The sequence below is a fragment of the Mytilus edulis genome, chromosome 2 (genome assembly GCF_963676685.1).
Source record: "Mytilus edulis chromosome 2, xbMytEdul2.2, whole genome shotgun sequence".
In the NCBI taxonomy this organism is placed as follows: domain Eukaryota; kingdom Metazoa; phylum Mollusca; class Bivalvia; order Mytilida; family Mytilidae; genus Mytilus; species Mytilus edulis.
Window position 1 is genome coordinate 102263049 of NC_092345.1, and position 16447 is coordinate 102279495.

The 16447-nt window shown below is 33.4% G+C and overlaps 2 protein-coding genes across 2 annotated transcripts; both read left to right on the top strand.

The window, feature by feature from the left end:
* The first annotated feature begins 305 nt into the window (after window positions 1-305).
* LOC139513701 (uncharacterized) lies at window positions 306-3107 on the top strand. Its single transcript, XM_071302444.1, has 3 exons — window positions 306-753; window positions 1554-1715; window positions 2694-3107. The coding sequence occupies exons 1-3, from the start codon at window positions 570-572 to the stop codon at window positions 2831-2833; spliced, it is 486 nt and encodes a 161-aa protein (XP_071158545.1). The 5' UTR covers window positions 306-569; the 3' UTR covers window positions 2834-3107.
* Window positions 3108-11964: 8857 nt separating this feature from the next.
* Window positions 11965-14456, top strand: LOC139510726 (uncharacterized). Its single transcript, XM_071297252.1, has 3 exons — window positions 11965-12224; window positions 13343-13501; window positions 14130-14456. The coding sequence occupies exons 1-3, from the start codon at window positions 12023-12025 to the stop codon at window positions 14267-14269; spliced, it is 501 nt and encodes a 166-aa protein (XP_071153353.1). The 5' UTR covers window positions 11965-12022; the 3' UTR covers window positions 14270-14456.
* Window positions 14457-16447: the final 1991 nt, after the last annotated feature.

Here is a 16447-nt window from a genome sequence, read left to right on the forward strand (position 1 = left end):
CACGTACAAGAAAATGGCTGGATTTATACAATTCCACATAACACACCACTGAATCCCTCTGAACTACCAGGATTTTTGAGATTTTCAAACACAAGATACCCAAAACCTATTATAATATTCTTACACACCAATGTATGGTAGTATCTGTACCATAACTTTTCACCATAACACATTATATACCATTGAACCATACTATGCCTCGTTTTACAGGATGGCTATTAAAAAAACCTTTTATTTACCTACCTCCATTAACCCTTACAAGAAAACTCAAACGTTCAATAAAATGCATAACAACTATGATTGAATTAATGCAAATATGATTTGTATTTGTTTATGTGTAATTTTTGGTTTACTTTAGTATATTGTATTGGTAGGCGTATGTCTCTGATGAGATTTGCCGAATCAAATACTCTGTATATTTAAAGGTGTTTCTATCATCACCCAAAGTCTAAATTTTCTCTTATTATCCGTTCATAACGAATGATTTATTATTGTAGCAACTAATATGGTATAAATTTAGGTCTACTAACAAATATCTACATTGTGGCAAAGACATCACAGGGCTTAAGATGGGGATATTCGGGGATGCAAAACCTATAACTGTAGCTGGCTTTCTAAGTGCTATTGTTTCTTTTGTGTTACAATTAATTGGCTTCGCGACCCCTTTTTGGACATATGTCAAAATAGAAGGTGTAACAGTTCATAGCGGTTTATGGCAAGCATGTATTTCGACGACATGTACAAGTGGCTGTGGTATGTTCATTGCTATTGTTAATTATACAATAAATTCATTAAATGCACGTAAGTAACCATACTACCGACATGTTTATATTTTACTTTTAAAATATTTGTGAATCAATATATAGTGACGAGAATGCAAACTATACTAAAATAATGTCAAACTCATTATTCGAATAAAATGACTTAGCCATGAAAAAAATAATAAAATGAAAACTAAAGACTTTAAAACAATATGAATCCATTCTATAATCAGAATGATCTCGGATGATTTAGAAAGGACAGAAGATTCTGATGCACATGTTTCACCCGTCTTGACAACAGATTGAATAGCGTATCTGATATATGAGTTATTTGATACAAGAACCACTGGGTATAATGTTATATGTTCACTGTATTCAAATTTGAGACGATTTTGAGCTTTACATTTAGTTGAGACACTTGTCTATTATTATAGTTATCAGGGTGACACTCATTGTTTTCCTTTTTCATTTTGTTTGATACTTGTGTCATTGACATATGTCTTCTTTTAATAGTTATGTTATGTTGTGATACAACTAATTTCATGCGTCATGTGAAGTGTTTAAAATCTTTTTAAAAAAAATTGTCCAAATTTTTACATGGAAAAGTTTTGGTGCCAGCTGGAAAGATTCAGAGATAACATTTGTGTCAAATAAACAACATTGTACTTGTTGAATCTTTTGTACAAGAAATAGAGGAGGGGGAATTTATTATATGTGTACTCCAGATAAAATTATGTTTGTGCTCAGTAAATAATTAATAATAGTTATACTAATTATTATTTATAAACGTAGGAGTATCTGGTTGTCCCAATGCATTGACAGGAACCCAGGCATTAGAAACATTAGCGTTTATCATCTTGTTGGCTGCTGTTATCCTTGTAGCAGTTCAGTTATTTGTGATGAAGGATAAAGATATCATGAAGAAAGCAGGAGCAGTTTGTTGTATTGTAGCAGGTATTGTTTAGAACAAGTATACTTTTCAAACTATACACCTAATCGCTATTTGTCCGCCATTACTGGATATCACACAGGTTCCCGTAAAAAATTTAAAAGAGTTTGTTGTAGTTTAATTTTTATCGGATAGAAAATTTCATTGAGTACATATGTTTGCGTTAACCAACAAATATATTCATGCGCCAGGCATATACAGTGACATAAATATACAATTTACGTGTAATAGAGGTAACGAGTGTGAAAAAATATATTCCCTATCTCCAATTTAAAAGAATTATAAGGATTAAACGCCTTATAAAAGGAATTCATAGGTTTATATACTGGACCAAGTCACTCACAAACAAATCATAAAAGTCCTTGTGAGTGAATTGGTCCAGTGTATACACCAATAAATTCCCGTAAAAAGGCGTTTAATCCTATAATAAATACTGTTAACGTTTTGTGTATATCTAAATATTTTTACCTATGTCGAAAGACGTGCATAGTATCAAATCATAAAAATACAAATTGTTTAGTCTCTAGGAAATCTTGTAAATCTCCAAATTATACACAAGAAACTAAAATTAAAAATAATACAAGACTAACAAAGGCAAGAGGCTCCTGACTTGGGCCAGGCGCAAAAATGCGATGAAGTTAAACATGTTTAGGAGATCTCAACCTTCCCCTTCCCCTCTCTCTCTATATATATGCATGTATTACATAACTTGTAAACACCAAAATATTGTAAAACACGACAGTAACACAAAAGAATGTTGTCATGGTTTTATTCATGAACCTCGCATTAAAAAATGAAAGATGAACATTGCATTGAAACAGAAGAATAGTAATGCAAATCTTTCATTATGTTGCATTTTGTTAAGAAAGGATTTTGTCGACTCAACACTTTGTCCTATTTGTAAAATGAAAAGATAAGGAAGTATATATACATTTACATAATTCCTTTTTTATGTTGAACAAATGTTTGTTTTATATTTGCAGGTGCTTTTGCCATCATTGGAGTCATAGTATATGCTACTCAAAAAGGTGTAAAAATAAGTACACTTCATTTTTCGTTTGCGTTTTGTGTCATTGCTGCAGTTGGTGGAATAGTTGCCGGTGTTCTATTAATAATTGGATAATACTGGCAATTTTATACTGTATTAATATCATATAAGTACAAAGAAATTGGTGATAAGGTCAAGAACTTTACTGGACTAATCAGCATATTTTGTTAATTTGAAACTTGACATCGGAACAAATCGTTCATTTAAGTGTCAATCTTATTATAAAAAAGTATTAATGAAATACCGAACTAGATCACTATTTAATATCTATGAGCAACATCCAAACATTACTACTAAATACTTAAGTCAGGGATTTTGTTACCACAAATTAATAAAAAAAAAAAAACAACACCTTTACTTATTTCTTCCATAGATACAGTTTATTTTGCTGTACAATTTTTGTAACATTTTGGATTTTTTTTATCAGGAGATTGAAACCATACAAGATATTGTTATTATATACATACGTAATATAACGGTACTACATTCTGTCGATATGAATATTTTTGCATTGTTCAAAAACATATTTTTCACAGACTGTAGATTTCGTCTGTACATCCAATCCATTGGATGTTGGATGTATCTTGATTGATATATTTCTTCCTCGTAAATTGTTTTGGTATAATTTAGGCTCTTGGTTTCTCAATTGAGCTGTTTCATATTTATTCATGTCTTGAAGGTCAAACGGTTAACTATAATCACTGACATCCACCTCATTTGAACAGTGGAAAGTTGTCTCATTGGCAATAATACCACATTATCTTTATATTATAGGTATATTCAAAAAGGAAAAGTCCATAAAACTGACAAAATAATCAAGTCTACTTTATCAACAAACGGAACAAATAGAAATCGTAATTTGTTTACCTATTTACTACTTACTGTTGATCTTAAACTTTATGTCTTGTAAAACAAATATGTAACAGATAAACAAACGACAACCACTGATTTACTGGCTACTGACTTGGCACAGGTTAAATATACCATTTTCTACACCAGAAAATGCCTGTACCAACTCAAGAATAAGACAGTTGTAATCCATTCGTTTGATATGTTTGAGTTTTTGATTTTGCCATTTGATTAGTGTCGGTCCTTTTAATTTTTTTGTGATTTTACTTCCTACACTATACATTTGTCCGGGGTTAAACACATTGCTACGATCAACCCTCCCTATCCCTGTACAGTGGTTTAACATAAAGAACAAACTGTGAGAATAAGTTTGAAAAGGTTTGACTTATCAGATAGACACGAAACACAACGACAAGAAAAAAAACAAAAATGATGTCGATCGTCTAACTGAAGGCCATTCAAATATATAACAAAAGAAGATATGGTATGATTGCCAATAAGACAACTCTTTACAAGAGACCAAAATCACACAGAAATTAATAACTATAGGTCACCGTACGGCCTTCAACAATGAGCAAAGTCCATACCGCATATTCAGATATAAAAGACCCCGAATTGACAATGTAAAGCAATTCAAACGAGAAAAACTAACGGGCTTATTTTAATAAGATATTACAAGATATAGTCTGAAACGACAATCAAAGAGATTACATACTGATTACGGGGAGTTTTCGTGACAATCATAAATGAAGCAAATTCTAAGATTAAAATTGTATTATGATCAGAAGAAGCTGTGGAATATAAATGTAACTGTAGTGTCACGCTATTCAAAAGTCATAAAAAGAGAGAGAAAACAAATCTGGGTTACAAACTAAAACCAAGGGAAAAAAACGGAACCAAAAATAATTGAAAAGCAACAAAAACAAACGCTTACATACATAGAAATGGAATAGTTGATACGGTATACTACTGTTGCTTTTATGATACAACAGTCATATTCCTGACTCGGTACAGTAACGATTAAGAAAAGGTGGTCAAGTGAATTTGTTTTATTTCTAGCCATCCTTCCACTTATGGCAATGTTTAAAAAATCTCAACACCACGTGACAGGAATAAAGTACTAAACACAAGAACAACAGGCATGATTGCCAATGAGTAAAATCTTTACAAGAGACCAAATGAAATAGAAGTTTTCCACTATATACCATCGTACTGCCCCGATATGATCAATGTAAAACAATGGACGCAAGAAAACTAAAAACTTGATACATGAACAAAACAATGAAAAAAACTGTACACCAACAAACGACGATAACAGGCTCCTGATTTGGGACATATACATGCAAAGCGTGCAGTGTTAAACAAACTTGTGGCGCCATACCTCTCCCCGAACCTTGGACATTGGTGTAACAGTACAAGGTAATAACAAACTATAAAAGTTCAGATGGAAATGCCTGGTACAACAGCATCTCACAAACACACACATTAGACTTGGCAGATTGTTTTTGCATCCCCACAAAAAATACACTAAGAACAGATATTAAAATTGTAAAAGCTTGTACATACTACTGCGTTGTTTCCCATTTACTTGAGTGCAAAATCAAGATCAATTTTAAAAATTTACTGTCTATGGAGTTTCAAGCCAACAAGCGCACCAATTTGGACATTGATTGTCAGTGATTGTTTTACTTCATGTGATTCTATTAATTATATCTGTTTATTAAGACAGACGATTTTCCTCCTTCTTTTAGTGTGGATAACAAAGGAAAGGAAATTATGAGGGATTTTCTAAAATATCTTCTTTGGTGATATATATATAGGGGAATATGTTGTATTCCAAGTTTTGTTGTGATGTTCGAGTGTGTTAGGTAGGCATAACTGAATTTTAATGTGCGTATTGTTATGCGTTTACTTTTCTACATTGGCTAGAGGTATAGGGGGAGGGTTGAGATCTCACAAACATGTTTAAACCCGCCGCATTTTTGCGCCTGTCCCAAGTCAGGAGCCTCTGGCCTTTGTTAGTCTTGTATTATTTTAATTTTAGTTTCTTGTGTACAATTTGGAAATTAGTATGGCGTTCATTATCACTGAACTAGTATATATTTGTTTAGGGGCCAGTTGAAGGACGCCTCTGGGTGCGGGAATTTCTCGCTACATTGAAGACCTGTTGGCGACCTTCTGCTGTTGTTTTTTTCTATGGTCGGGTTGTTGTCTCTGTGGCACATTCCCCATTTCCATTCTCAATTTTATAATGTTTTTTGCATACAAAAACAATATTGCGATAGGCTCCAGAAACTACAACATATTTGGCATGAAGAGAGGATACGGTATCCACAGCCTCAGTTTATTTGAAAGGGTAAGAAACTCGTATGTTCATTGCACGTAGATTTTACGTGACATTCTGAGTACGTGACCGAATAGCTTTTATTTCTTTCAGAGAAATGTCAAATATAGCTTCATCTAGTTCGCACTTAACCATTTTTCCTCAATTCCCCGTAGTCCTCAAATGCATCCATTATGAACCTTGACGTCTGCCAAGTGATAATTTGCGAAATTCGATATTTCAGCTTTTTCAACAATAACTCGTCAAGTTTGTAATTATCTAGGAAGTCAAGTCCTCCACAATAACATCTTGAGCCTTTAGTTGAATGTGATGATTAAAAAGAGCAATCGAGAATTTTCGATTTTATATCCTGTTGGCAAAAGCCTTTCATACCCTTCTGTGGTTATAAAAAGTCGTTGCAATTGGTTTGATGAAAGTGTATGAATTATATAGGTGTTTCAGGGTCATAAATCGGTTGGGAAAAAACACAATGCAATTTCCCATAGGAACTCCGTTTGGGGCTAAACACTTACTCTGAAGTTTCGTGAAACAGTATATCATAGAATGGAAAGATATGCGCTACTATGTTATTCAAAGGTCAAAACATAGGCAAATTTTCAATATGGATATGCCCTGAACTTCATTTTTCATCGCAAAAGTATGTTTTTTTTTTATACTATTACCAGTCCAAAGTTATGTCTCTACGAGATGAAACATGTGATTATGTCGGTGAACCAGTATGTCAACAAATCAAATTATCTATGAATATTATATATCTCCTCAAATGAGGCGTGGTATGAGCGACAGCTGTATTACCAAAGTGCAACCTATAAGAGAAAAGCAAGAGAACAACAGGAACACTGAAGTGCAACATAAACAAACGCCAACATACATAGAAACGAACTATTTGTTAACAACTACCATATTCCAGACTTTGTTCAGGACATTTTAAGAAAAATGGTGAGTTGGACCTGGTTTAACGGTTAACCAAATCTTCCATTTTATAATTCTTTTTGCAAAAATGACAACATACAGCACATACACACGCAAGAAATTAATCACAAACAAATAAAATCAAAGTTGACACAAATTAGAAAAAACTTTAAAGTTTTGGAAAGTGACATTCCAACTGTCTGAAAAATTTAATAGGCGGTTGATAAAATGGTTCTCGCGACACTTAAAGGAGGGACGAAAGATACCAGAGGGACAGTCAAACTCATAAATCGAAAATAAACTGACAACAAATGGCTAAAAATGAAAAGGACAAACAGACAAACAATAGTACACACGACACAACATAGAAAACTAAATAATAAACAACACGAACCCCACCAAAAACTAGGGGTGATCTCAGGTGCTCCGGAAGGGTAAGCAGGTCCTGCTCCACATGTGGCACCCGTCTAGTAGTTGCTTATTTTATAACAAATCCGGTAAATAGTCTTAATTTGGTAGGTCACATTCATGAAAGGGAAGGGGATTGTAGTTACGACATACGGAACATATCCGATATCATTTGTGAAACGGTTATTCCATAACGGTCAACCAACTCGTGATGGCGTCCGTAAAATTTACGAAGAGATGATTTCAACTTCACAATTTGGAACTCTTGATTTAATAGCTTCCTCAAGTTGTGAGCAACAACCCTCTATCAAATAAATCATGATAGGAAATGCAAGCACGGGAATATCGTATCAATTGGGAGATATATACACCGTATGCAGGTGCTGCTGGAATGTTGCTACTTAGAAATGGAAAGTTCACAATTGGAAAGCTGAAATCATCTCTTGTGTCGTAAGGTTTTGTTTTCGATCGACCCTCATTGTCAATTTCTAGATGTAAGTCAAGATATTAGGCCGACTTATATGTATCTGTTGTATCCTTTATCTCTAGTCTAATGGGATATATGCTTTGTTTGTAGCTATGTTATTTTCTTAGACACTTTCGACAGTTTCGACTTAGAGAGATATGACAACACTTTATCAGGAACCAAGTCATCAAAGTATTGTGTTTCCATCATATACAAATAGATGGAAGACTACAAAGTAACCAATGTTTCATACATTACAGTTTATATTCAGCAGAGTAAATCAACATATCCTTCATGCAGATCATCTCAAAGTTTCCCCCCTTGCCCTATAGCCTTTGTCATATCTTAACACTGTTTCACTGTCGTGTGAACCGTTAATATATCACTTTTTTCTATTGTTTTTTACAGAGCACAACCACAAAAAAATCTGAGGCCAGAATGAGAACTATATACGAACAAAAAAGAAGTATAAGTAATCACATTCCCGTCCTATAAAAATGTATTTCATTTTCATGACATTCCCGTGAAATTCCATCAACAATTAAGGTAAAAAATAAATTGCTGCGATATTCTATGGTATGCAGGTTAACCTTTCTTAAATTTCCATTGGATCAGCCGGTTTACGAAAAATTCTTTCAAAATTGTAACATGCTTGACCACGTCAACAAATGGAATGCAACATTTGGCTAATAAACTAGTAGAAAATAGTAATACACAGCGATGTAACAGACAAAGTGTTAGAGGATTATTTTTAATTTTTTGCATTTAGAAATCGTTGAACTGTATCTGGATAATATTTCTATTTTGCATTTTTTTACAGAAATACAAAAATGCCTGCAAAAGACCCACCAATTAACATTGTAAAGGTGAGGCGAATACCAAAATCTAGAAATCTCGTTAAATTGTTAGGTTACTCTTGTACGACCATTACAAAATTAAAACATAGATAATATTCTGTCATTCGTGTGTTACTCGAGTATATAAAACCGTTTATACAGCTTCTTCGAGATCAGTTTCAGTACTAAAATGCTTTGTCTGGTTGACACAAAAAGTTAGTTAATACTCGTGTATTAGTAACAACGGTAGCAATAGATATCAAATCAGATTCTTTGCTTTCATTCAAAAGTATGGATGCATTTGTATTTAACAAGATGAAAATTCATCTTTGTCATTCCTATAAAAGTCTTTAACTTGAACTGAATTCCAACAAAACACTATGATCACTTCAATCCATCAACCAATCAAATTTTGTTATAATGTAAACGGACTGCCTACCTATTGTCTTCCTGTGTCAATCGTAGTAACAATGTTTGAACTAACGTCAGTTTGCATGTCATTCAATGAGAGTTGTGTTCACTTAAAAAATAATCTACGGCTGCCATGAATTATTTCGATTCTAATAGGAAAAATTCGGTAATTTTGTTAACCGTGAAAGCCCTATACATACGATACTGTTTTGGCTGTTCCGTTTTACCCAATTTTGATAATATAAGTAATATTATATAATTCAATATTTTTTTATTTAATCGTAATTTTCACTTATATGTTTTCTTTCAATGGAATTTTATTCGTTCTGAGGCGTACAAGAAGCTTTAAAACGCCCGGTATTTACATTTGTTTTTTTGTTTACGGAAACATACTTGTGACGTCACCTTGTTTCGTTGCCATGCCTAGACAATAACATCATTTCGCGGAATTTTCGTTTTATGAATTTTAAACCATGAAAAAATAAATTGGACTGATTTGTTTATTTAGCTGTAGAAAGAGATACATATATACTTACGGCTTATTTATGTAATAAACAAGCATGTGTCCCAAGTACATGGATGCCCATCCGTACTATCATTTTCAATGTTCAATGGACCGTGAAAATGGGATAAAATCTCTAATTTAGCATCAAAATTAGAAAGATCATATCATAGGAAACATGTTTACTAAGTTGATTGGACTTCAACTTATCAAAAACTACCTCAACAAAAAACTTTAACCTGAATCGGGACAGACGGACGGACGAACAGACCAGAAAACATAATGCCCATAGATTGGGCATACAAATGAACGAAGACCAAATATGTAACACATCAACAAACGACAACCACTGAATTATAAAATCTTGACTTAGGACAGGCACATACATACAGAATGTGGCGGGTTAAACATGTAAGCGGGATCCCAACCCTCCTCTAAGCTGGAACAATGGTGTAACAATGCATCATAAGAACGAACTATAAAAATGAGTTGAAAAAGGCTTTACGCATCAGATGGATACAAATAGAAATACATCTAATAAAATCACAGAGTGGACGTGGCCGGGTCCTGGAAAAAAAAAACCTACGTATTGATCTGAGTGTTCTCGCAGCTACTGGCAGCTAGTTAAAAGTTACTAACTAATACAAAAAAATCATGCATCTAAGACTTGAAACCTGTAAGGAGTGTTGTTTCGGGTAATTTCTTCTTCATCACAAATTTCCAACAAACAATTCTATCACACTAGCTACGTAGTCAGGTTTCCGGAAGAAACGATCACCTTCCTCTTTTTATAAACTGCATAAGTTTTTATATAAATATCAATCAGTTAGTAATCATTCTCCTGGTAACTGAAGGTTTTTGTTGTGTGCATTTGTTTTACGACATACTTTCTTGATAAACAAAACGGATGTGATATTTTTGTTGCTACACAGTGACTTCCTTGTATATAAAACATCCCAAAGATGTCATGTTATATTCTTTTTAAACATAAAAGATTGTCCAATTCTCTTTTTACAGTTTTATTTTTCATAAATAAAGGCAACAGTACTATACCGCTTATCGAAACTCATAAATCGAATGAGAAAGAAACAAATCCGAGTTACAAACTAAAACTGAGGGGAAACGCATCAAATATAAGAGGAAAACAACGACACAATAGAAACAAAACATTAAAATGTAACACATACAGAAACATAATCATAATATAACAAACACATTTTTTTAAGTAAACGGACAGAAAGTCATATGACAAAAAGTCACCGGCTACAAAGTCACCATCCAAAAAGTACCAAGCCACTTTAATTGACATCTTGTTTTCTTAACAATTCAGTATTTGATCATTTTTGATATTTATTAAATACAATTTTATTAAAAAGTTGCTTTATCTATATAGTTAAAACAAATCTTTTCTAATAAGGATTTTCTTACTCTAAGATAAAATAATGTCAAAACTGACTTTTTTTGTCAGGTGACTTTCTGTCCAACGTTTTTGTTTTTTGGTCATCGATATATGTTATTTATATTTAAGGTGATGCCTTAGCTCCTTACTGCCCTTCTACCCCATTAGCGTGAAGGGCAGTAACGAAGATTTTAAGGTGATGTAGTCCTAGCCAAAAGTGTTTCACCTATCGGAAATTCTCTATATTTTCAGTTTGAAGTGTATTTCTGCTCAGAGACTAGTGACGTTTAACAAAGTTTGAGTAGCAGCTACATGATTTAAAATTTACAATTGTCTCGTTTGAAATTGATTCTTGTACTGAGATGAGCGCCTATGTCATATTCGGGGTATTAATAAAACAAACGAGGCAGATGAAGCCGTGTCTGTTGTTTCTTTATTTTCTAGTTCTGAAGTTTATATTGATAGTGACAACTATACCACCGTATCATTATTTCATACAAAGGTATTGCAGTTTTGTACCTACCCCAATACCATACCAAGATATATTTTTGGATTACAAGGGTATGTCACTAATTGTACTGTACTATACCAATATTAGATACCCCATACCATACCATTGGATCATTCCTACACATATTGGTACGACAGTATTTGTGACATACAGCCATAATATACCACACACCTTCTCATTATAACAAATTACATATGATGCAATCGTACGAGACCATATTTGCCTCAAAAACAGCATTGTATATCTCTTTGGTTATAAAGTTTATTTCCATATCTTTAATAGCTATAACAGAATCAAATCAAAGGTTCAGGAAAATGTTTAACAAAAAAAAAACAATTATAGACTTAATTGAGATTTAGGGTGGATGCGTTGTCGATTTGAGTGTACGTGTTAGTTGTGGTTTGCTTTGGTATATTGCTTTGATAGGCGTATGCTACTGATAAGATTTGTCGAATGAAATCATTTGTACATTGAAAGGTGTTTTCACTATCGATCAAAACTAAGTTTTACTCCTATTATCAAGTTTCCTCGTGTTAAATGACATGACTGTAGTAACAAACGCAGTATAGATTTGTATCTACTTATCAATATTGTGACATTGTGGCAGAGAAATCACAGAGATTAAGATGGGGATATTATGGGATGCAAAACCTATTACTATAGCTGGCTTCGTAGTTGCTATTGTTTCGTTTGTGTTACAATTAATTGGTTTTGCGACCTCTTATTGGTTGTACCGTAAAATGAGAGATGCAGAGTATCATGCTGGTTTATGGCAAATATGTCTTCCAACAAGATCCGGAACAACGGAATGTGAACAAATGGAATGTGGTATGTAAGTTGATGTTGTTTGAAAAAAAAACAGTTTTCAAAGACTGACATGTTTTAAATTTTTAACTTTTTACGATATCTGTGCATCATTATACTACAAAGAGAATATTATGATGTAACAGATGAGTTATTTGTGACCAAAATCAAAAACTTGCATTCTACATGTCTTCTGTTATATTTGTTCATTGAGTTTTTACTCACCGAGTGTTGCATCTTGTTTAGACTTTTCAACATTTTCAACTTGTTGCCTTTTGTTGGCTGTTGTTCGTGTGTTTCTTTGTCAATTGTATTCTCCAATTTATTTATATTGTAGTCCTGTAGTGTTGAGTTGTCATCTTAATGTTATATTTCACATGGCTATAAAAGGGGAGGTTTGGCATGCCACAAAACCAGGTTCAACCCGCCATTTTTTTTCTTTAAAAATGTTCTGTACCAAGTCAGGAATATGGCCATTGCTTTATTATAGTTCGTTTCTGTATGTGTTACATTTTAAAGTTGCGTTGTTTGTTTTCTCTTATTTTTGAGTGTAAATTCACATTGCGATAAGACATGTCACGGTACTTGTCTATCCCAAATTCATGTATTTGATTTTGCTGTTATATTTGTTATTCTCGTGGGATTTTGTCTGTTGCTTGGTCCGTTTCTGTGTGTGTTACATTGTAGTGTTGTGTCGTTGTTCTCCTCTTATATTTAATGCGTTTCCCTCAGTTTTAGTTTGTTACCCCGATTTTGTTTTTTGTCCATGGATTTATGAGTTTGAACATCGGTATACTACTGTTGCCTTTATTAGACACCTGTAAAATGTTGAAGACATTTTGTGTCTTTTGTTTTGAGATCTTGGTTTTGTTTTGTATGACTATTTCCTTCTTTACAATTACTGTAAATCTCCTTAAAATCAATATGATATGCTGTGATACAATAAATTTATTAAGTCGTATTTTATAAAATAATTTGAATTCAAGCACATAAGTTAAAGTAACATTTTAACTTACAATTTAAGTTACGAGCACTACCACAATATAAATTTGTCATATTTGTAGTCATGCGAGAATTTCTCTTTGAATACCAGTAAATTAAAATTTTAAATTAATAACACCAATTTATTTTCATTATCGTAGGAAAATTTAGTTGTATCAGTTTGAAAGGAACACAAGCGTTAGAAACATTGGCGTTCATCATCTTGTTGGCTGCTGTTGTCCTTGTAGCAGTTCAGTTATTTGTGATGAAAGATAAAGATATCCTGAAGAAGGCAGGAGCAGTATGTTGTATTGTAGCAGGTATTTAAAAAAAAGCATAATTGATAGAAATGAATTTAATTATTAAAGCTATTGAGTGATGTGTTTATGGCGAACAACTTCAAGTTATTATCATATTTTTTATTAAACGCAAAGTCGGTTCAATTATACAGCAAACATGTAACAACATTTATCTCACTGTCCAATATTTTTTGGGGATTTGTATTGAAGAGTTAACCTGTATCTTTTGACTAACTGGTGTTTACCCATCAGTTATTTTTTGGTCACTGACATCGTCACTAGGAACAAATAATATAAGTGAAGGTTAGAAAGAACTGCTTTAAATACCAAAAACAAACCTTAAATTGATAAAAAAAAAATAATCTTTCTGATTGTCCCTTTTTGCAGGGAGCAAGGGTTTGGAACAAAAGATATCGCTATGCACGATGAAACGGACCATTACAACACTAGCACAACAAATATATGATTTGAAACGAAAAGCATAAAAAATAGGTCAAAAATTATGATCGTAATGACATATGGTATATTTGATTAAGAGAGATTCCTGCCTTTCAAACAATTTCCTATTTCAAAATATATGTGAAAATAAAATGTTTAAATATTTTGTGCCTTTTTTTTACATTGAATCAAGGTTTGTTTTATTTTGTAGGTGCTTTCGCCCTTATTGGAGTTATAGTATTTGCTACTGAGAGTAGTATACAGACAAGTGATCTTCATTTTTCGTTTGCGTTCTGTATTATTTCTTCGGTTTGTGGCATTGTTGCCGGTGTTTTATTAGTAATTAGATAATGATAAAATATTACATTGAAGCCATATTTATCAATACACTGATAGTGTCATTAAGTTCAATGAACTCTATAACTTAAAATAAAAAAAACATCACTGATTACTTGCAACATTCGTGTTGAAATAACATCTTTACCTTAATTAGCATACAACAATTCGTTCGTTCGAAGGGGCGCACCGGTTCATTCCTCCTATTTCCCAAATTTCATGTGGGAGTAGGGGGAAACTTGTGCAAACAAAAGATTTAACTGTATAAACATTGTTTAATCATCTTTTAATTGACCAGTGTTTTTGGGGTTATTTTTCTATGTGTATGAACTCTGTGTTTGTAATTTAAATAAATATGAAAGAAATGAAAACAAATATAGTAAATCATTTGATTTTTTTTATAACCCAAATTAAACAGTAGAGTCAAGCCAGCATTATAATCATATGAAACAAACACTACAAGTTAACAGTACTACCCATTGAGCACACACATTAAAACTTTGAGGTATTAAAGTCTATAAAACTGTATTAATCTTTTCAACATGCATAGGGTGGGAAGCTGCATAACCTAATTGTACTGTTGTTACTTCCTGGTTGAGTATTTTTCCATAAGCTCTTCTAATCTCTTGTTGATTTCGACATACTTTCGTTTTTTGGACCATTCTCTTCCAATCAGCTGCATACTGGAACATGGTCAGGGCGTAGCTTCTCCGTATTTCAGTAGTTTTATGAGTTTTAAGATTATTGAATGTGGGTGCAGGAATGTTTCATTAGCTTGCTTTGCCCTCCCTTTGGAAGATGTGAAGTCCCCAGTGCCTGTGTTGTGTAATGATCCCATGTATTTTGTGACAAATTCTGTAAAGGGCTTGTAGTTGATGTTAGTATCAATTTGATCTATGTCGGATAGGGCATTACACCACACATCTTCATCATCAGCAGTAGTTACAAGTGGACGAACAGCGACAAGGCGTACTAGTTGATGAATGTTGTTGTCTTTCTTGTATGAAACATGAATCCATGTTCCTATTACTTTTCTCAAGATGCATTGTGTGTAGTGGAAAAAGACAGTGGTTTGCGTTGACTTCATAGTCTAGGAAGATACTGGTAGGCTGAAGTTGTAGTTGGTGTCGGTGACATATATCTTTAAGTAAAGTCAGGAACCTTGTGTATAAAAGAGGGACGAAAGATACCAAAGGGACAGTCAAACTCATAAATCTAAAACAAACTGACAACGCCATGGCTAAAAATAAAAAAGACAAACAGAAAAACAATAGTACACACGACACAACATAGAAAACTAAAGAATAAACAACACGAACCCCACCAAAAACTAGGGGTGATCTCAGGTGCTCCGGAAGGGTAAGCAGATCCTGCTCCACATGTGGCACCCGTCGTGTTGCTTAAGTGATTACAAATCCGGTAAATAGTCTAATTCGGTAGGTCATATTCATGAAAGGGAAGGGGATTGTAGTTACGACATACGGAACATATCCGATATCATTTGTGAAACGGTTATTCCATAACGGTCAACCAACTCGTGATGGCGTCCGTAAAATTTACGAAGGGATGATTTCAACTTCACCATTTGGAACTCTTGGTTTAATAGCTTCCTTGTGAGCAGCAAACCTCTATCAAGAAAATCATGATAGGAAATGCAAGCACGGGAATATCGTATCAATTGGGAGATATATACCCCGTATGCAGGTGCTGCTGGAATGTTGCTACTTAGAAATGGAAAGTTCACAATTGGAAAGCTGAAATCATCTCTTTTGTCGTAAAGTTTTGTTTTCAACCGACCCTCATTGTCAATTTCTAGATGTAAGTCAAGATATGAAGCCGACTTAACTGTATCTGTAGTATCCTTTATCTCTAGTTCGATTGGATACATGCGTTCCACATAGTCACCAAATTTTGAATTGTTTAGTGAAAAAACATCATCTATATAGCGGAAAGTAGAGTTAAAGGATATTGCTAACTTCTTATCTTTCTTCCTAAGAAGTTCCTGCATGAAGTCAGCCTCATAATAATAAAGAAACAAGTCGGCGAGTAGAGGGGCACAGTTTGTTCCCATTGGAATGCCGACAGTCTGTTGAAAAACACGTCCTCCGAACGTAACAAATATGTTGTCAATCAAGAAATCAAGCATCTTGATAATATCAGTTTCAGAGAATTTTTTGTTTGAATCAGAGTGAT

Bases quoted from the DNA above. Each gene is read 5' to 3' on its own strand.
- LOC139510726 (XM_071297252.1), top strand. From the start codon at position 12,023: ATGGGGATATTATGGGATGCAAAACCTATTACTATAGCTGGCTTCGTA. The intron at 12,225-13,342 runs GTATGTAAGTTG...TCATTATCGTAG, and splicing joins ATGTGAACAAATGGAATGTG to GAAAATTTAGTTGTATCAGT. The intron at 13,502-14,129 runs GTATTTAAAAAA...TTTATTTTGTAG, and splicing joins AGTATGTTGTATTGTAGCAG to GTGCTTTCGCCCTTATTGGA.
- LOC139513701 (XM_071302444.1), top strand. From the start codon at position 570: ATGGGGATATTCGGGGATGCAAAACCTATAACTGTAGCTGGCTTTCTA. The intron at 754-1,553 runs GTATGTTCATTG...TTATAAACGTAG, and splicing joins GACATGTACAAGTGGCTGTG to GAGTATCTGGTTGTCCCAAT. The intron at 1,716-2,693 runs GTATTGTTTAGA...TTATATTTGCAG, and splicing joins AGTTTGTTGTATTGTAGCAG to GTGCTTTTGCCATCATTGGA.